At 31.9% G+C, this 21,991-nt stretch overlaps 1 protein-coding gene across 1 annotated transcript in view; it reads left to right on the top strand.

The window, feature by feature from the left end:
• The window catches only part of Rps6ka6 (ribosomal protein S6 kinase A6), a 324,661-nt gene that overhangs the window by 153,470 nt on the left and 149,200 nt on the right, over positions 1-21,991 (top strand). Inside the window, 1 exon segment of the mRNA XM_063245567.1 lies at positions 13,747-13,853. Coding sequence (XP_063101637.1) covers positions 13,747-13,853 — 107 coding nt within the window.

The following is a 21,991-nucleotide window of genomic DNA, read 5'->3' as shown; positions in this document are numbered from 1 at the left end:
TTCATTGATCCATTTCTTTATCTTTGTCATAGTATTCCATTGTCTTGATTACTGTAAATTTAAAATAGATTTTGACAGGAGGTACTGCAATTCTTGAACTTTTCTTTTGAAAAGTTGTTTTGATTCTTTTAGGTCATTTCATTTTCTTTTCAATTTAAAGCGGACTTTTCACTTTCTGAATAAAGCCAGCTGAGATTTGGATTGTGATTGCAGGAATCCTTAGATCAATATCAAATGAGTGAAGCTTTAAAAATACCGAGTGTTTTAATCCATAAATATGTATTTCCTCTTCATTTATTTAGCACTCATTTTTCTCAGCAATTATTTGTTTTCATTATATAACTCACAATCTTTTATCAAATTAATCTCTAAATAGTTCCTACATTTTTAAATTCTATTTTAAATAGAATTGATAATTTCAGTTTCAGATTGGTTGGAACAATTGATTTTTCTTATTTCGAGCTTATTTTCCATAATCTAACTCAACAAACTCACTTCTCCTAACAATTTTTTCTGTAAATTTTAAAGGCTTTTCTATTTTTATTTGTTTATTAAAGAGTGTTCATTTTTCTTTTCCAGTACGCACATTTCTTTCTTTTATTTGTCTTTATCACAGTGGCTTGAACACTCCAGTCAAGTGTTGAGTGGAAATAGATGCCTTGTTTCAAATCTTAGGTTGAGGCGCAATTTCACAATAAATTTTGAAGTCAAATATAATATGTTTGGAAGATTTTTCTTGGGTTAAGTTTCCTTCTCTTACTGCACAGAAATTTTTTTTTTCTTAAAATGGGTGTCAAAAATGTTTAAGTGCGTTTTCTGCCATTACTGAGATTTTTTTTTCTTTTTTAATCTTTGCATTTATTGATGAATCTCACTAACTCATGAATCTTTTGAATATTTTAGATCATATTTGCCAAATGTTTGTAAAGAATTTTTGTATCTGTTCTCATGAGGGATATTTGACTATAAATGTCTTGTATTATTTTTGTCTGTTTCTGATATCACAGTAATACTGGATTTATAAGATGATTTGAGTAGGGTTTTTACCTCTCGAACTTTTAGAAAGGATTTATGTAGATTGAAAGATGATTATTTTTAAATGATTGGAAAAATTCACCTGAAATGGCTTTTGAACTTGGAAGTTTCTTTATAGTAAGATATTTAAAAATAAATTCAATTTGTAGGATAGGCTTAGGGTTATACTTTTTAATTTTTTAATTTTAAATAGATTAAGACAAAAGAGGACAGAACAAAGCAGATCATAACAGAACAATGTAAGCAACACAGTATTTCACCACAAGACAACCTGATATTAAAAGTAGCTACCGTAATGTCTCTTTATTTGAAATAGTTGAGCACACCTTCACACACAATAATATAAAACATAACAAAATAGTATAAAACCATTTAAGAGAATGAAAGTATTACAGGGCATTCAGAACCAAATAACCGAAAACGAAAAATGGCTACTATATTATCTCATTTTCCGTAAAAAAATGTTTATACTATCACACATAAGATACAACATGATAGAATCAATGGAAACAGAAGGACAGAGGCATGATAGAACTTCAAAGAAAGAAGATATTAAATCAGCAATGGCTATCATAATATCTTGTTTTCTTCAAAATAGGACTATTCTTTATAATTGAGTAAACTTCCCTGCCTTGTATCTTTCCAGAAGTTTATGTATTTCATCAAATTTATCATATTTATAGATATAACATTGTTCATAATATTCTCTGTGAAATTACTAGTGGTATCACTGTTCTCAGTTCTGATGTTGGTAATTTATATCCTCATATGTTTTTTCCTGTCTAGCCTTATTAGATATTTATCAGTTTTATTTTTTCTTCTTCTAAGAACCAGATTTATATTTCTATGTTCTATGTTATTATTTTCTTTTCTTCCTTTTTTTTTTTTTTTTTGATACCAGGATCAAACTCACGACCTTGCATTTACCAAGCAGGTGCTTATGCCACTGAGCTAAACACCTGGCCCTATGTTATTATTTTCTACTTTAATCTTTATTCTTGCTTACATTTTCTATCTGTAGGTTTTGTTGTATAATTTTTTAAATGGAAGTTTAAGTTATGGATTTGAGGCATTTTTATCTTTTCTGATGAACATTGTATTATGATTCCCTTCTAATCACTGCTGTAGTATCATCTCAAGAGTTTTGTTAGATGGCTTCTTTCCCTGTTATCTCAACGTACTTTTTAATTTTCTTTGACTCTGTGGGTTTTTTGTAAGTATGTTATTTAATTTACAAATATTCGGGTATTTTCTAGATAGCTTTCTAATTGTCATTTTTAATTTTAGGCATAAATCATATTTTGTATAACTTGAATTGGCTTAAATTTACTTGTATTTTCTTTATGCTCCCGAATATGGTATGTCTTAGAAAATATTGCATGTGCATTTGAAAAGAATAAATATTCTGCCTCTACTGGATGATGGAAGTTTCTATAAATGTTAATTAAGTCAAGTTTGTTAATATATGTATTAAATTGATCATGTACTTATTAATTTTCTGCCTACATTTTTATAAATTAAAATGTCTTTGATTTATACACAGTAACTATATAGATTTAAATTTTAGAGACAGATGGACAGTTTTCAATATGATTATGTATTTGTGTATTTCTTGCAGTTATATCACTTTTTCCTTCATGAATTTTAAAATTCTGTTGTTAGGTATATAAACCTTTACAGATATCATTTCTTCTTGATAAATTGGCCCTTTGTATGAGGTACTTTTTTTTTCTTTGAATTCTTCTTTGATATTAATATGGTTAATACAGCTTTGTAAAAAGTGTTATCTTCATGTATTTCTCACATACTTTAATTTTAACCTATTTTTGTTTTCACATTTTAATTTATGATATTTAAGGGAACATACAGCCACCTTGGTTTTCATCTTGTGTGAAAATCTGAGCCTTTTAATTAAGATATTATACCTGTCATATTTAATATGATTATTGACATCTATTATCTTGCTATTTATTTTAAATCTCATCTGTTCTCTGGCCTTTTTAATTTTTTAAATTTTATTTTATCATTCCTGTTGCCTTGTCATTATTAATTATAGTACTTTGTTACATTATTTTAGTAGTTGCTTTTAGATTTTATAATGTGAATCTTTAATCTGAGGTTGGGAAATGATGGCATTAGGCTAGATTTAGTGAATTAATTAGAACACTGCCATGATTATTGTGTAAATATTTTCAATAATAGGTGATTTCTCGTAAGTATCTGTGACAGCATATTTCATGGTGATTTTTTATTGGATGGTGGATATTATGGATTTAATTACTTGCATTCTATTTTTGTTTCACTATAAATAATGTTTAGTTTTATTCTGTAATGCATTCATTTTCTTGGAAGTATTGATCATTCTGAATCATATTTTTTCACCCTTTTTGTTTTATTTTGTTTTTTGCATAGCTTAATATTGAATTTGGTCCCTTGTATATGCTAAGGAAATACTCTACTACTGAACTACACTCTCAGTCCTGCATTTTGCTTTTGAACTTTGTTATGTGGATCTAGCACAGCACTTAGTAAATGATTACTTATCCTGCAGTATGAAAAATGATCCTTTTTCTTAATCTAACTAGTATTTTTCAGATTATAAGATTTTTTACTTGTTATTGAGAACTGAGCTGTCCTGATCCTCAGTGAACTCTTTTTTTTTTATTTAAGAGGAAAAAGAGAAAAACACAAAACAAAAAAAGCAGTGTAAGGGTACACGTAATACAGAACTACAAAAAAAAAAAAAAACATAACAGTAAGAAATCACCTGTTATTAGATTACATATTATCATCTTGAAAATAGTTGCTCAAATCACAGTATCAAAGAATACAAGGTGGACATTCAAACAGGGAGACTGCAAACAGCTGTGTTCAATGATCCAAAAACATTGATATAGTCAGCTATTTAACACCCCTAAACACACTTGCTGTTATATCCGTTAGAGCTTTTTTTCTTTATTTTTCCTCTCTTTTTTACAACAAAATTTACACATTTTGGATTTTATTACTCCTTAGTGCTTATTACTTTTTTGGGGGGGAGAGAATACAGTCAAATATGGCAAAACAAAGCTGTCAGTCAAAACCAAGGATAGACATAGCACACGGTGCAGAACAGAGTACAAGTTTATCAACAATGGTTATCAACGTTGTCTCTTGTTTCCTTAAAAAGAATTGTCTATCTCATTAGATATTATAAAGTTGGACAAAACAGTAGGGAACAAGACCAATAAAACTTAGGCATTGTAAACATTACAGGACTTCCAAAGAAGACAATAGTCAAACCAGAATGGGTATCTTAGTGAATCTTACTGCCTTCAAAGTAGTTGCCTATGTCTTCAAACTTGATACTATCATACAGAATGGAACAGAGTCTAATCAGTCAAAACAAGATCGTAGGAGTATTACAGGACTTCAAAACAAGTTAATAGGAAATCAAAAAGAGTTACTATTTATATATCCTAATTTTTTAAATTTTTTCTTTAATTAAGACAAACATAAGAAATGACTAAATAATTTTTTAAAAGAATAAGGGGGAGATTGAGATAAAACAGGACATAACAATATAACAATAGAGGTCAAAGCATGACTGTTTCAGTAACCTAGTACTTCACTACCATATAACCTGACTCAATAGTAGTTACCATAGTGTCTGTCTTTTTCCTTGAAATATTTGGATAAAACTTCATATACTCTAGTTTCAAATATTTCCATATCAAGAAGCCCAGAATAAAGCCTTTCTAATTAATGAGTGAAAACTTTATAAGGCTTCAAGGCCACCTAATGGGAAATCATGATTACCACATATTTTTATATATTTGAATCATTACTTACATTAGGGAAACTATTCGGTATTCACACATGCGAGATTGATTTATTTCACTTATGAGTATGGTCTAAAGCTGCGCCCATTTATTGATAAATATCTCAATGTGATCCTTCTTTATAGCTGAATAATACTCCATTGTATAGAAATACCACAACTTTTTTATCCATTCCTCAGTTGATGGACACTTGGGTTGTTTCCAAGATCTGGCGATTACAAATTTTGCTGCTATAAACATAGGTGCACATATATTACTGTGGTATGATGCTTTCAGTTCTTCTGGGAATATGCCTAGAAGTGGAATAGCTGGAATAAATGGGATTTCCAGTCCCAACTTTTTGAGAAATCTCCAGACAGATCTCCAAAAAGGCTGTACCAGTCTACACTCCCAACAGCAGTGCAGGAGAGTTCCTTTTTTCCCACAGCCTCTCCAGCAATTGTTGTTGGTTTTCTTGATCCTGGCCATTCTTTCAGGAGTGAGATGAAATCTCAGTGTGGTTTTAATTTGCATTTCTCTAACGACCAAAGATGATGAGCATTTTTTCATGTATTTATTTGCCATTTGCATTTCTTCATCTGAGAATTGCGTATTCATCTCAGATGCCCATTTTTGGATTGGATCTTTGAATTTTGGAGGTCTGAGTTTCTTTAATTCTTTATATGTTTTAGACAAGAGGCCCTTGTCTGAGAGAGAGTTCACTAAAATCTTTTCCCAGTTTGTGGGTTTTCTTTTCACTATGCTGGAGATTTCTTTTGACATGCAGAAACTTTTTAATAAGAAGTGGTCCCAGTTATTGATTCTGGGAAGTATTTCCCATGCGGTTTGAGTCCTGTTCATGAATTCTTTACCTACTCCTATGTCTCCAAGGTTTCTTCCTAATTTGTCTTCCAATAGATTTAGTGTTTCTGTTTTAATATTCAGATCTTTGACCCATTTAGATTTTAATTCAGTACATGGTGATAGACATGGGTCTAGCTTTAGTTTTTGGCAAATGGAGAGCCAGTTTTTCCAGCACCATTTATTAAAGAGACTGTCGTTCTTCCAGTGAACCTGCTTGGCTCCTTTATCAAAGATAAGGTGGTTGAGTGTTTTTGTAGTTGTGGTTGTATCTTCTAATCTATTCCACTGATCTTCGGCTCTGTTTTGATTCCAATACCATGTTGATTTTACTACTGTTACTTTGTAGTATAACTTCAAGTCAGGGATTGTGATGCCTCCTGCTTTGTCTTTGCTGCTTAGAATTGCCTTTGCGATTCTAGGTCTCTTCTGGTTCCAGATGAAATTTAGGAGTGTTATCTCTAGATCTATAAGGTATGTTGATGGTAATTCTATTGGGATTGCATTGAATCTGTGTAACAGTTTTGGGAGAATGGCCATTTTCACAATGTTTGTTCTTCTTATCCATGAGCAAGGGATGTCTTTCCATTTTCTGAGATCATCTTCAATTTCCTTTTTCAGTGTATTATAATTTTCACTGTATAAGTCTTTCACTTCTTTCGTAAGAGTAATTCCTAAATATTTCATTTTTTTGCTTGCTAATGTGAATAGTCCAGTTTCTCTTATTTCCCTCTCTGTAATTTTGTTGTTCGTGTATAGGAATGCTATTGATTTCTGAGTATTGATTTTGTATCCAGCCACATTACTGAATTTATTTATTGTATCTAAGAGTCTTTCAATGGAGTTTAGGGGGTCTTCTATGTAGAGTATCATGTCATCTGCAAACAATGACAATTTAACTTCTTCTTTTCCTATCTTTACCCCTTTTATTTCTCTTTCTTGCCTAATTGCTCTGGCTAGTACTTCCAGTACTATATTAAATAGGAGTGGTGATAAAGGACATCTTTGTCTTGTGCCCAATTTTAAAGTAAAGGCTTTCAATTTTTGGCCATTTAATATGATGCTGGCTGTTGGTTTGTCATAAATGGCCTTTATTATATTGAGGTAAAGACCATTTATTCCAATTTTCTGTAAAGTTCTTATCATGAATAAGTGTTGGACCTTATTGAAGGCTTTTTCTGCATCTATAGAAATGATCATGTGATTCTTATTTTTGGCTTTATTGATATGGTGGATTACATTTATTGATTTGTGTATGTTGAACCATCCTTGCATTCCTGGGATGAATCCCACTTGGTCATGGTGTATAATATTCTTGATGATTTGCTGGATCCTATTTGCCAATATTTTATTAAGGATTTTTGCATCTGTGTTCATTAGGGAGATTTGTCTATAGTTCTCTTTTATAGTTGGGTCTTTCTCAGGTTTTGGTAGTAGAGTAATATTTGCTTCCAGGAATGACTTAGGAAGGATTGCTTCCCTTTCAATTTCATTGAATAGTTTGAGGAGTGTCGGCATTAGGTCTTCTTTATATTTCTTGTAGAATTCTGCAGTGAATCCATCTGGGCCTGGGCACTTCTTGGTGGGTAAGGACTTAATTACATTTTCAATTTCATTAGCAGAGATTGGGTTATTCAACAGTTTTACATCCTCTTGATCTAGCTTTGGTACTTCATATGCTTCTAAGAATCTGTCTATTTCTTCCGTGTTGTCAAACTTTTGAGAGTAGAGGTTTTCGAAATAAGTGTTGATGATCCTCTGTATTTCTATTGGGTCTGTAGTGATTTCTCCTTTTTCATTTCTTATTGCATGAATTTGAGCTTTTTCTTCCCTTTTTTAAATAAGGTTGGCTAGGGGCTTATTGATTTTATTTATTCTTTCAAAGAACCAACTCTTTGATTTGTTGATTCTTTGGATTGTTTTCTTAGTCTCTATTGCATTGATTTCTGCTCTGATTTTTATAATTTCCTCTCTTCTTTTGGCTTTGGGCTTGACTTGCTCTTCTTTTTCTAGCTGTTTGAGGTGTAGCATCAAGTTATTTATTTGTATTCGTTCTGTTTTCCTGATGTGGGAACTCAGTGCAATAAATTTTCCTATCAGGACACCTTTCATTGCATCCCACAGATTCCAGTAAGTTGTATCTGCATTTTCATTTTCTTTTAGGTATTGTTTAATTTCTTCTTTAATTTCTTCTGTGACCCACTGATTGCTCAAGAGTGTGTTATTCAGTTTCCATGTGTTTGAGGAATTTTTGCAGTATCTTTTATCATTAATTTCTAATTTCAGAGCGCTATGATCTGATAATATGCAAGGGATGATTTCAACCCTTTTGCATTTGCTTAAATATGTTCTGTGAGGTAATATATGGTCTATTTTAGAAAATGATCCATGTACTGCTGAGAAGAATGTGTATTCTGATGTTGTTGTGTGGAACATTCTGTATATGTCTATCAAACCCATTTTTTCACAGGTCTGATTCAGTTCTCTTATTTCTTTGCTCATTTTCTGTCTGGTTGATCTGTCCCTTGGTGTCAGTGGTGTATTAAGGTCTCCTGTTACAATTGTGTTACTGATAATTTGAGTTTTAATTTCTGTTAATAATTGTTTTATATAACTGGGTGCTCTGGAGTTTGGTGCGTATATATTTAAGATAGTTATCTCTTCCTCTTGGAGTTTTCCCCTTACAAGTATGTAGTGACCTTCTTTGTCCTTTATGGTCATTGTTGGTTTAAAGTTCACATTGTCTGCAAACAGAATGGCTACTCCTGCCTTTTTTTGGACTCCTGCTGCATGAAAAATTGTTTTCCATCCTTTGACTTTCAGTCTGTGAGTATCCTTCTGGGTTAGATGGGTTTCCTGTAAACAGCATATGGTTGGATTTTGTTTCTTGATCCATTCTGCTAGTCTGTTTCATTTGATTGGTGCATTGAGACCATTTACATTAATGGTTCTTACTGTTAAATGTTGGTTAATTGTAGGAATGTTATCTCTCTGCTGTTGCATCTTTATCTTTCTGTTCTGTTTAATTATTTGCTTTGCTTAGTGGTTTTTTCCTTTGTGTATCTAAACTGTCTTTCAATATTTTTTGCAGGGTTGGTTTGGTGTTCATGAAGTTCTTCAGCTGTTCTTTGTCATGGAAGTATCGTATTTCACCATCTATTTTGGGTGATAGTTTTTCAGGATATATCAGTCTTGGTTGGAAATCATTTTGCTTTAGGATCTGGCATACTTCACTCCATGCTCTTCTTGACGTTATCGTTTGTGCTGAGAAGTCTGCTGTGATTCTGATAGGTTTTCCTTTATAAGTGATCTGTCTTTTCTCTCTGACAGCTTTTAATAATCTATTCTTGTGTTGGATTTCTGGGATGGTGATTATTATATGTCTGGGTGTAGTTTTATTTTGGTTATGACTGTTTGGAGTTCTATATGCTTCACTGATCCTGATGTCAGTTTCTGATCTCATGCTTGGGAAATTTTCAGCTATTACCTCTCTAAATATCCTCCTGACATCCTTCATGTTGTCTCCCTCTCTTTCATTAATCCCTATCGTTCTTATGTTATTCTTCTTTGCATCATCTTGCAGTTGTTGAATTGTTGTTTCCTGATTCCTTGTTATTTTCAAAAGATCTTTCCTTTCCTGTTCACTAGCTGCAATCCTGTCTTCAAGGTCTGAAATTCTATCTTCACTTTCATTAAGGCGGTTTTTACAACTTTCAGTGGAGTTTTTTTTAATTTCCTGTATATCTCTGTGCATCTGCATTATGTATTCTGTTTGTTTCTTATATTGCTCGTGTAGGGATTCTATCTTTTTGTTTAGTTCCTCCAATTATTTTATCTGTGTTTTCTTTAGATATATTTAGAATCTCTTTCATTTCTTTTATCATTTCTTCTTTTATCTGGGAGATTATTTCGAGTTTGAATTTCTTTAAAGCTTCCTGGAGTTGCTTGTCAATTTCAGTAGCTATTGTGTCCGATATATGAGGTGGATGGGATATATTTTCTTCTATATACATTGCTCCTAGGGTTTCTTGAGATGGGCTGGAGGTTTGAGGTTGTAATTTGGTCTTTCGTTTTGTCATTTTCCTATATTTCTGTGTTTCAAGTGTTATTTGAAAGTTTCCTCAGGATCTGTTGAAAATCCCCTTCTATGTTTGGAGCTACTGAGACTCTGGCACTGCGCTACCCCAAACCATTGGGCCTACAGAACCAGTGGCCCTTCTCTGCCTGCTCAGAACTCCGCAGTTCCAGACAAGCTGGGCCTCAGGCACACTGTGCGCCCCCTTGCCCCCTTGGATGCTCCACAGTTCTTCAATCGCAGCCAGATTAGGGTACTCACCACAGACCGCAGTGCCTCAGGCACCTGTGGACCCTCCCTGCTTGCAGAGATATCCACAGTCCTCCAGACACACAGCGAGGCCAATGCAGGCACCCCAGATCCGCCCAGCCCCTCCTCTGTACACTGATGGCCAGGTGCGGCAGCTAAACAGGCTGGGCTAGGCTGATAGTGTGGGCCTGCCCACCCGTTGGGAGCTCAGCATTTCTCCAAGTGTAACTGGAATGGGGAGGCTGATGTGGAAGCCTCAAACCCACCTCTCCCCTTCACTGCACCTGGAAGCCTGGGGGGGCTCCAACAGTCTGGGCAGAGATATCCAGAGTCCTCCAGACATGCAGAGAGGCCGGTGAGGACACCCCAGATCTGCCCAGCTCCTCCTCTGCACACCAATGGCCAGGCACGGCAGCTACCTCAATGAACTCTTTTAATCCTTTAGAGTTGTTTTTGTTGGCTCAAATACTATCTTTTGATGCATTATTGGCAATTTTTTATTGGATAGCAGGCATAGTGAAATTTGTCTCAAGAAATGGAATTTTTTTTTTATTTCTGTGAATGCTGTGGAGCGTTGTGCTAGGTTGTAGAACATCTTTAATCTTTTTTGGTTTTCAAAGTTTTTATGCTGAATCAGAACAGCATTTACTAAAGGATTGATTTTGCTCTATTATTGAAACAAAACCTGACTAATAACTCTGCTTGATGATCAGTCTATGAAGTTTTCTGCTATGGCTAGAGATAAAAGGTACTCTTTCTGGACCACTCTGAGTTTCCTCAATTGTCCTCTAATCTTTCTTCTTTTATTTTGGTGGTGGGGGTTAAATATAGTGACCGTGTATGTGCTGAGCATTTTTGTGCTGAAAACTTGAGATTGTCTATAATTCTCCAGAGTTCTCTCTAAGATATTTACTTCTCCAGTACTTCTATCCTGTGAATTCTATCCACCTTCCAGACTCTTGACTCTCATTCATCAATTTAAAAATTATTCCAGGCTTTACATGCCTTAGTCCTGTCTGCAGTATGATATGGAAATTCCTTCAGAATAGTAAGGACGATTGTAGGGCATACATTTTTTTTTTACTTTCATCTTTCAGTATTCATTGTCTTTTGTTGCCTGAAGTCCAATGTCTTAACATATATCATTCATATAATTTGTCTTGCCTGATTTTTAAGTGTTTTAGGCTGGAGAATAACTCCTGACCTTGTCTACTTCATTTTGTCTTGAAATGGTAGTTTGGGAGGCACATTTTAATTGGATAATTATAGTGAAGTCTCTCACTTTCAGAATTTATAGTGTTGAGTGTAGGAGAACTATCATTGATTCCTAGAGCTGTGACACTTATGAATAGAAACGATGCGTTTCTGGGATGCTAGTCAGTGCTTAAGTGGCTAAGGTCTGTGATTTATGTCTGTTTGCTTCCAGTGAAGAAGATGCCAGGCATGAGCATGGAGTGTATCCTTGATATGTTGTTCATTGTAGAAAAGAATTCAGTATGTATAGTGTCTATTTAGACCTTCTAAGGAGGGTCTTTAAAGAAACTTGTTAAAAACTAGTCTCAAAGCATAGATGGACAAAAGTATAACAAGGCTCCAACATTCATAATTTCTTGTGTTAGACTGAAGAATGTTTCGGGGAAAAATTTACTTGTACCCATTTCTAATTTTCTTTTTAAACTCTTCAGACTTCCATTTTCAATGTGGGACTATCTAAAACCATACTAGCACAGATATGCAGTTAGTAAGTTTTGATTCCTAATTCTGGTATATTAGGTAAGAGTAATCATTTTAAATGCATTTCCAAAAGGCAATAAATAATTCATTGAATAGGCTTTAAAGTTTATTCAATATTTACTTCTATAGGCAGCTTATTGTAAGTAGTTATTTGTGGATATTTCGCTTGTGTATATTAAAAGGTTGTTAAATAACTCAAAGTGAAGACTTATTCATTATGCCTTAGAATTAAAAAGGATAGTTTTTATATGTGTTAAAATTTTACAATGATTATTATTTATATAATAAATGGAAAGGTACGTGCTCAAACTTAATTCTCCCAATTCTCTTAGTAGGTTTTTTATTTGTATCTACTATGAAGATTTTGACCAAGGAAATTTCTTCCTAGGGTAATGGGCTTGATATAGACTATGAAATAAGCAATAGTTTATTTGTTTAGAGTTATAAAATACTTTTATTTACTTAGGGTTTTCTCTTATGTTAGGCTTCAGTGGACATTTGAGTTATCTTTGTCCAGAAGTTCAAAAAGTAGCAAGTATTTTATTTTTAAGAAAAACACAAGTGAAATGATATTTTTGTCATTATGATATTCAAATTAATCCTTGTGAAATTTAGATAACAGAAACTATTTGGTTTTGTATCGATCATTTTAAAGATCAAAGTAGACGGGGTATCAAAAATTATCTTTACCTACTGCTTCTCTGAAATTTTGCTAATGACCTAAATCTGTGCTGTAATATGTGATAACCTTAATTCTACAAGGGCAAGCTAGTTGTGAGATTTATCATACTTCATTCAAATTTGAGCTTTCCTATTAATCCAGATATTTTTAATGAAAATTACCCATAACCTGATATTTTTGTCCATCTAAAGACGTTGATAAATTTTAAAAGTTACAACTAATGTTTAAGTAGTTTCCAGTTCTATGTGTAAAGTAATTCATTTGTAAAAGAAAGAAGATGCAATCTTGTAATAACAATCCTTTATGATTGCATAGCATTTTACAGTTTACAAGATTTTCTTTTTTTGATAGGATTCTCAAAATAACCTTGCTAGATATATGTAACAAATACACTTATTTTACAGATTTAGAAATCAAGTCCTAGAAGTCAAAACTGTATGTCTAGTCTAGTGTTATACTACTAATCCTGATTTCAAGTCTAGTACTCTTTTCACTTTGTTGTAGCAACTCTGTCATCAAACACAGAAAAATGGAGAGCCAGAGGCAGCAGTACATACCTACAGTCTCAGTTACTGGAGAGGCTGAGGCAGGAGGATGGCAAGTTTGAGGCCAGCATAGACAACTTACTGAGACTCTGAAAATGAAGAATAAAGACTGTGGATATAGTTTACTGTAAGGTCCTGGGTTCAATTCCCAGCATTGCAGAAAAAAGGAGAAGGAAGTTGGAGAGGAAGAAGAGGAAAATTATGCCTTTGAATTCATAAACTTTATTGTTAGTGAAATAATTAGTAGAAATAATGGAACTTAAAACAAAATATCCTATGTACTTCAGATTTGCAGAGGACATTACTATGTTAAATAAAGCTGACTACTAAAATTAATATTGGTGTTATGATGGTATATAATTAAAAAGATGCATTTAGGGGCTGGGGATTTAGCTCAGTGGCATAAACACCTGCCTTGCAAGCAGGCAGTCGTGAGTTCAATCCCTGGTGCCGATAAAAAGGAAAAAAGAGGAAAAAAAAAAGATGCATTCGGTATGAATTACATTTAATTAAGAAGATATACAAATATATATTTCAAAAAATTTTACACAAAATGTCTAACATTGAAAATTCTTAAAGAAGTTAATTTCATCTATAGTATCTAGAAATCTCTGTTATTCCCAGTGGTTATACCAATCAAATCAAAATTAACTATGCTTATTTTCTTATTATTTGCCTAGCTTTTCTTACCGTTTTTTAAAGAAATATATTTTAAAAATAATCATTACTGAAAGGAAGATTAAATGATAAATTATTTTATTCTAGGTTCTGTTTACAGAAGACGATGTGAAATTCTACCTTGCAGAACTAGCCCTTGCCTTGGATCATCTGCATCGACTAGGAATTGTATATAGAGACCTGAAGCCAGAAAAGTAAAGCTATTTTTTCCATATTTAACACTTTTATCTATATTTGTAGAAGCAGAATTTCATTTTAGCATAGTGGATTAAGGATTTTAAGTATTATAGGGAACTCAAAATTAATTTGATAATTAATTGAAACTTACAACTGCAATCTTCATAATAGAGTTTGATTTTAATTTTATCATTTAAGTTTCTTTAATACAATACATAATTATATTTTTAAATTTATGAAGATGTATGTAAATATTTTATATACACTTTTATTGTATTCTAATATTCTAGAATTTTCTTATATTCTAGTATTGTATTAAAGTTTTTGTATGTAAGTGGCAAAATTTTTCAAAAACAGTATTTGATTTTCTAGGTAAAAATAATAATGTTAATTGCAGTCTAGACTACAGAAGTTATCACAAATATTCATCACATTTGAAGTATAGTGGCCCCTTATCTTTCCCTTCCCTGATTCTTGAAATCATTTGTATGTTGTTATTTCTGTACTTTTGTTATTTTGAGAAAGCTATATAAACTACTATTATAGAAACATACAATAGTCACACTTGAGCATTTATCCTAGACAAATAAAAACTTGTGTTCACACAAAAAACTAACTAGTATGAATATAATAACTTTATTTGTAATTACACTAGATTTAAAATGACACAAATATCATTAAAAGGATGAATGGATAAACAAATACCACCACAGAATGGAATACTATTCAGCCATATAAAGGAAAGAATTCCTGATTCTCACAAAAATTTAGATGGATCTTAAGGCCATTTATGGTAAGTAAGCCATTCTTAGAAGATTATATGTGTTTTCAGTAGATAGATAATTCTATATTCAATTGTCAGTATACTGTAAGAAAATAAAGTAATGATGTGGTCTTTAAGCAGAATTTGGAACTGGTTGCTTTTAAAGTTCTGATGTTCTCACTTTGTAAATTTACTGGATGAATGTGAAAATAGAATATCAAATTAAAACATTTAGAACTGAAGTAAATAGGTCAAAATTAGAGTTTTTGAGTCTTATACATAAGCTCATTCTGGTTTTGTATAGGTTATGTACAACCAAAACTATGTGGGATTGCAGAAGACTGAAAGCAGAAAAAATGATAAAGAAAGAAGACAAAATAATGAGATTGCATAGGGTATATAAAATTTTATTTTAAAGATCCTTTGATACAAAATAAAATTAGAATTTAATTATTCATTTCATTTTGTTAACAAATTGTATCTGTTTTGTCAGAGGTCAGAGAAGGAAATGGGAAAAATAGAATAAAGCCTAGTTTTATCTCTTTACACACTAAGTTGAACTGCAAGAATAGTAGTACTAAGTTGTTTTATACTTAATCGTCTAATTTTGAATTCTGCACATAAATTTTACAGACTTAAACTAAGGGAGGAAAAGTAGTTAGAATAAATATGAATTTATATGCAAGAGTCACATGCTATGTAATAAGCAAATGTGATCAATAAAATTTTAACCATGCACTATTTTCTTTGCAATAATATCAATGTTTCTTTTGATAAAACTATGTAATCCTAAGTATTTAAATGAGTTTTGTTAAAGTATGATACTTTATGTAGGTATTTAAAGTTTTTTTATTTTTGTTTTATTTTCTAAATAATTTTTATTATACAATATTCATGTGACTTTTGAACTAAATAATATGGAATTCGTTGTTATTTATTCAGCGCAAGGGAGTTCAAAAAGTCATTTACAATTTAAATTAGGTCTAATACAGCAAATAACTGAAAACTATGATGAAGCTAAATGGCATCAAGAATATCTATCATTGACGTCTTCACCATTACCTATAGTTAGTAGGCATTTTATTAAAATTGTACCACTCACAGAAAAAAAAGGAAAGTCTGACACAACAGTGCAAAGTATGTTGTTCAAAAAAAAGACAATGACACAAAAAGAATTCAGAAAAAGACAGGGCACAACTGTCCAGATTGTAGCATTATATTGTATATTCAATGCTTAAGATGTTCGATACACTGAAAAATTACTGAATAAATTTGATAAAATTTCCTATTATAAAATTATAGAAAAATGGGCAACTTTGGTCATGTTGCATTTAAATAATTGGACTTGTAAATGATTAAGCTCTTAGAGGAAGTTACTGAGTAGAGGGCTGGGTGCGGTCATATAGAATTTCTAATTCATTTCTTTGAGAAATTTCCATACTGATTTCCATAATGGCTTAACTAATGAGTATTCCCACTAATGATGAAGGAGGTTTTTTTAATCAAAACCTTGTCATCATTTGTTAACTTTAAATTTCTGAATGAGTACCAGTCTTTCTCAAGTAAGATGGAATTTAGTGTTGTTTTTATTTACATTTCCCTAATTCTCAGATATATTGAGCATTTTTCGTATATTTATTGACCACTTATGTTTTTTTTTTTTTTCCTGTAAAGTGTCTGTTCATTTCTGATGCTCATTTCTTGACTGGATTTTTAATTTTATGTGGTTTAAGTTTTTTTTTTTCTTCAGTTCTTTGTATATTCTAGATTTTGGTCCTCTGAAGAGTAGCTAATAAATATATTTTTTCTATTTCTATAGGTTGCCTCTTCTATTTTTTTTCATTTAAAAGAAAAAAAAAAGAAAAAAAAAACAGTATAAGATTACAAGTAATACAAAATTACAAAAAAATACGGTAAGGGGGCTGGGGATTTAGCTCAGCGGCATAAGCGCCTGCCTTGCAAGCAGGCAGTTGTGAGTTCGATCCCCGGTACCGATAAAAAGGAAAAAGACAAAAAAAAAAAAAATACGGTAAGAAGTCACTAGTTAATAGATTACATATTGTCATCTTAGAAACAGTTGTTCAAGTTACAGGATTAAAGCATACAAAGTGGACATTCAAACAGTGAGACTGCAAACAGCTGTGTTCAATGATCCAACAAAACCTCAGTAATATGGTCATCTATCTTAACACACCTAAACACACTTGCAGTTGTATCCTTAAGAGCACATTTTTTCCTCTCTTATTTACAACAAAATTTGCACATTTTGGGTTTTGTTACTCTCATAGTTCTTATTACTTTTTTTGGAAGAGAATAAAACAAAATCTCTTTATTCTATTGGTTGATTCTTTTACTATGCAGAATTTTTTTAGTCTGATATAATCCCATTTGTTGATTCTTGTTTTTATTTTTTGTGCAATTGAGGTACTGTTTGGAAAATCTTTTCCTATATCTATGTCTTTAAATATTTTACCTATTTTATCTTCCAATAGGCTTCATATTTCTGTTTTAACATTTATATCTTTTATTTATTTTCATGTAAATTTAGTATATAGTGAGACATACAAGTCCAACTTCAACCTTCTGATACATATAAGCAATTTTTCAGGCACCACTTGTTGAATAGGATGTCTTTCAACCAATGTATGCTTTTGGCTCCTTTGTTAAAGATTAAATAATTGAATTTGCCTGGGAAGGTTTCTTATCCCCAGTTCTGTTCCATTGGTCTATGTCTCTGTCTTTGTTCCAGTGCCTGTTTTTATCACTCTGACTTTGTAGTGTAGTTTGAAGCCAGATATTGTAATGCCTTCTGCTTGGCTCTTGTTGCCCAAAATTTCTTTTACTGTTCTGGGTCTCTTCTGATTTTATTTTGTATAGATTTTAAGATTATTTTTTGTGGTTCTGTAAAGTATACCATTGGTATTTTGTTCGGGACTGCACTAAACATATATAACAGTTTTGGAAGTATGGCTACTTTGATAATACTGATTCTGGCTATCCAGGGATAGTATCTTTCCATTTTCTAATGTCCTCTTCAATCTTCTTTTTCAGAGAACTGCAGTTTTCTTTGTAGAGGTCTTTCACTTCCTTGGTTCGGTAAATGCCCAGGTATTGCATTTTTCTTGAAGCTACTGTGAACGGTAATATTTTATTATTGCTTTAATTCCATTCATTGTTGGTGTACACAAATGGTAATGATTTTGTGTGTTGACCTTGTACCCTGGTAAAATGCTGAATTTTGTTATTAATTCTAACAGTTGTTTAATGTAGTTCTTTGGTCTTCTATGTAGAGTATCACTTCTTTTTGCAAATAATGCTAATTTGAGTTCTGCTTTTTCCTATGCATATCACTTTGATTTATTTCTCTTGCCCAACTGCCCTGGCTAGTGTTTCAAGTACTATGTTGAACAGTAGAGGTGACACTGGACATCTTTGTTTTGTTCTTGATTTTAGAGAGAGAACTTTTAGCTTTTCCTTATTTAGTATGATGATGGAAATTTTTTTTGTCACATACAGCTTTATATTCAGGTTTGATCCTTCCATACCTGTTTTCTTCAGAATTTTTTTTTATCATGAAGCAGTGTTGGATTTTGCTGCAAGACTTTTCTGCATCTACTGATACGATCATACGGTTTTTTACTTTGCTTCTGTTTATGTCACATATTACATTTATTGATTTGCATATGTTTACCTATCCTTTCATCTCTGGAATGAAAGCTACTCAACCATGACATATGGTATTTTGATAATGTGCAGTATTCTGTTTGCTAATATCTTGTTGAGGATTTTTGCATCTGTGTTTATGAAGAAGATTGACCTATAGTTTTCTTTTTAATTGAGTGTTTTCCTGGTTTGGGGATCAGAGTGATACTGGCTTCCATAAATGAATTTGGGAGCACGCCATCTCTATCAATTTTGAAGTGTTTGACAGTGATTGATAATATAAAAGCCTTAAAATTTTTGTACAATTGTGCTTTGTTTTTGTTACCCAAAAATGTGTTTGTTCTTCTGGGTCTCTTCTGTTTCCTTGTTAACTTTAGGATTGTTTTCCCTAAATCTGTGAGAAATTTCATTGCAATTTTTGTGAAAGATATAGATAATATATATTATCAGCTTTGAAAATTTAGCCAGTTTGATTATATTTGTTCTACCTATCTAGGAACAAAGGATATCTTTTCTTTTCTAAAGTCCTCCCTGGTTTTGTTTTTCAGAACAATATAATTTACTTTGTAAATATCATTTAGTTCTTCTGTCAAGTTAATAACTACGCATTTAATTTCTGTTGTTGCTATTATGAGTAGCATTTTTTTACATAATTTCTTTATCAGTGAGTTCATTATTTGTGTATAGAAATGCTGTTGACTTATCTTTGTTTGTGTGTGCATGTATGTGTTTTGTATCCTGCTACACTGCCAAATTTGGTTATTAATTTTTGGAGTCTTTTTGTGGTGTTTTTGTGTCTTGTAAATATAAAAGTATCATCTGCAAATAATGATAGTTTAAATTCATTTTTTCCTTACATATCTATTTTACTTCTTTTTCTTGCCTATTTACTCTGAATAATATTCTGAGGACAATCTTGAACAAAAGTGGTGAATGTAATAGACATCCTCATCTCATTCTCAAGTTTAGAGGAAAGACTTAGTTTTTCCCAATTTAATATACTGTTGGCAGCAGGTTGGTCATAAATAGCTTGTATCAGATTGAGATAAGGTTCTTCCTTAACTATGTTATTCAGGGTTTTTATCATGAGTGGATGGTAAATTTTGTCCAAGATTTTTTCCATCTATTGAGATGAAATTTTGGTTTTTGTTCTTCTGTTCATTTGATAAATTATACTTATTAGTTTGTTTATGTTGAATTGTATTTATTTTTATAAATGAAAGCTTACTTAGTCTTGTATGGACTTTTTGATTATTGTATTCTGTTTGCCAGTATCTGTTTAAGGACATTTTGCATTTATGTTCACGAGATTGATTTACAGTTCTGTTTGTTGACTTGATACTTGTCTGATATTTTATTAGGATAATGTTAGCTTCTGAGAATAATTTTGGAAGTTCTCCTTCAGTCTCAATTCCATTTAAGAGTTACAGGAGTATTAGTGTTGGTTCTTACTTTAAGTTGTGTAGAATTATGTTGTGAATCCAACAGGTCCTGGGCTTTCCTTAGTTGATCTTTTTTTCATTTTGTTTCATTTTCTGTTATTTGACTGTTCAAGATTGTCTTCTCTGCTCAGGTGTGGTATTTCATATGTATCTAGGAATCTCTCCATTTCTTTTGATTTATCAAATTTTGTCATATATGTTTATGAAGTAGTTGCTAATAATTTTCTGGATTTTGAATTCTTTATATAGTCTAGACATTAGTCCTATTTTTGAGGACTAGTTATCCCATTCTGTGGTTGTTTCTTCACATTGTAAGTATTTTAGTTCCTATACAGAAGCTTTTTAGTTTGATCTGATTCTACTTCCTTATTTTTAATATTAATTTCTTGTGCATTTTTAGTTCTATTCATAAAGTTCATACAGGTCTTCAAGAATTTTACCTATTTTATCTTCCTCCAGATGCAGTGGTTCTGTTTCAGTATTTAGATCATTGATCTATTTTTATTTTACTTTAGGATGTGCTGATATCTATGGACCTAGATTTAATATTATATGTGTGGATAATGGGTTTCCCAGAACAATTTGTTAAAAAAGGCTGCCTTTCCTCTAGCATATGTTTTTGGTCCCTTTGTCAGAGGTCACACTGAAGATGCTTGGAGCTCTACATCCTCTGTTCTGTTCCATTGTCTCACGTGTCTGTTTTTGTACCCAAACCATGTTGTTTTTATCACCATTGCTTTACAGGATTACCTGAAATCTGGGATTGTGATAATTCCTGGTTTTTTGTTGCCCATTATTTCCTAGGCTATTTGAATTTTTTGGTTCTATATGAATTTTAAGATGATTTTCTGATTTTATGAAGAACATTGTTTGTACTTTGGTTGGAATTGCATTAAACCTATATACCAGTTCCAGAATTACGATCATTTTGACAATGCTGTTTTGCCTATCTAGGAAAAGGGGATATACTTCCATTTTCTGATCAAAAATTGCAATTGTTTTCTTTTATTGTTTAAAGCACTGTATTGCAAGATCCTCTGAGATTTACGTTTTATGCTGAGATGTATGTTTTAAATTTAAAGACTTTGCCTTTATAAGTGATTGATTGCTTTTATCTAAGAGCTTTTAATATTCTGTTCTTGTGTTGGACTTGGAGGATTTTAACTATGATAAACTGTTGTGCAAAGATAATTCTCTCATCTTAGTCATGTGAGTTTCTACATGACTTATCTGAATCTTTAATATTTTCTCAATGTGTCAAAGCTTCCTTCTATTATTTTTGAAAAGTGGTATTTTAGGCCATTTTTGCTGCCTTCTGATTTTTCAGTAGTTCCTAGTAGGCTATCTGTTATTGCATCATTTACCAGAGATTGGATCTATTTTTCATGTTCTTTTTGTTGTTTTCTTTTCTTTTTATTTAAAGAAAAGTAAACAAAAAAATACATGGAGATAAAAAAAGGGTAGAAATAATACAAAATTACAGAAAAACAAACGGTAAGAAATTGCTGGTTGATAAGTTACACATTGTCATCTTAGAAATAGCTGTTCAGGTTATAGAATTAAAGTATTTAGAATGACATTCAAAAAGTGACACTACAAACCGTTCTGCTCTATGATCGAACAAAAGCTCAGTAATATGGTTATCAGTCCTACACATTTGTTTTACATCTCAAAGAGGGTAAGATTAAACATATCAAAACAGAACAAAACATTTAAAAAAACAATTTAAAGAAATACAGATTTCAAAGCAAGTCCACTGGAGATCTTCATTGTCTATCTAACTGTCTCTAGTTTCTTACAAATAGTTGTCCCCATCTTCACCCACTTTATATACTTATTGCATATTATAGAACTAATCAAATCATTACAGGATGATGAAGGCTTTTTAGGTCCTCAAGTTCCAAATTAGGGAAGAAAATAATAACTACCATCGCATCTCTCATTCTCTTTGTGATAGCTGTCCCCATCTCTACATATGCTGAAACTGAACTCAAGAAACAAGTCCAATGTCATTTTAATCAGCAAACAATAGTATTGCTAGAATTTATATCATAATGCTACAAAATTAGCCTCAGGTTTCTTAGCGTCTCTTCCTCAGAGTATCTGTTCATTACATCTTCCATTATATAATCTGTTCCTGTAAATAATTAAAAAAAAACCCATGTGTGAATTTCTACATATATATCCTCTCTGTATTATAGGGAAAACCAAGTCATAGCAAGACAGCAAAACATTTTCCTAGAAAAACATGCAATGGATAAGACATATAGGACTGCAATATAGATGA

The sequence above is a fragment of the Cavia porcellus genome, unplaced genomic scaffold (assembly GCF_034190915.1).
Source record: "Cavia porcellus strain 051 isolate PalLab524CR breed Dunkin Hartley unplaced genomic scaffold, mCavPor4.1 scaffold_3, whole genome shotgun sequence".
NCBI lineage: Eukaryota > Metazoa > Chordata > Mammalia > Rodentia > Caviidae > Cavia > Cavia porcellus.
The sequence above is the reverse complement of the archived record's forward strand: the minus strand, read 5'-3'. Positions and strand labels throughout refer to the sequence as shown.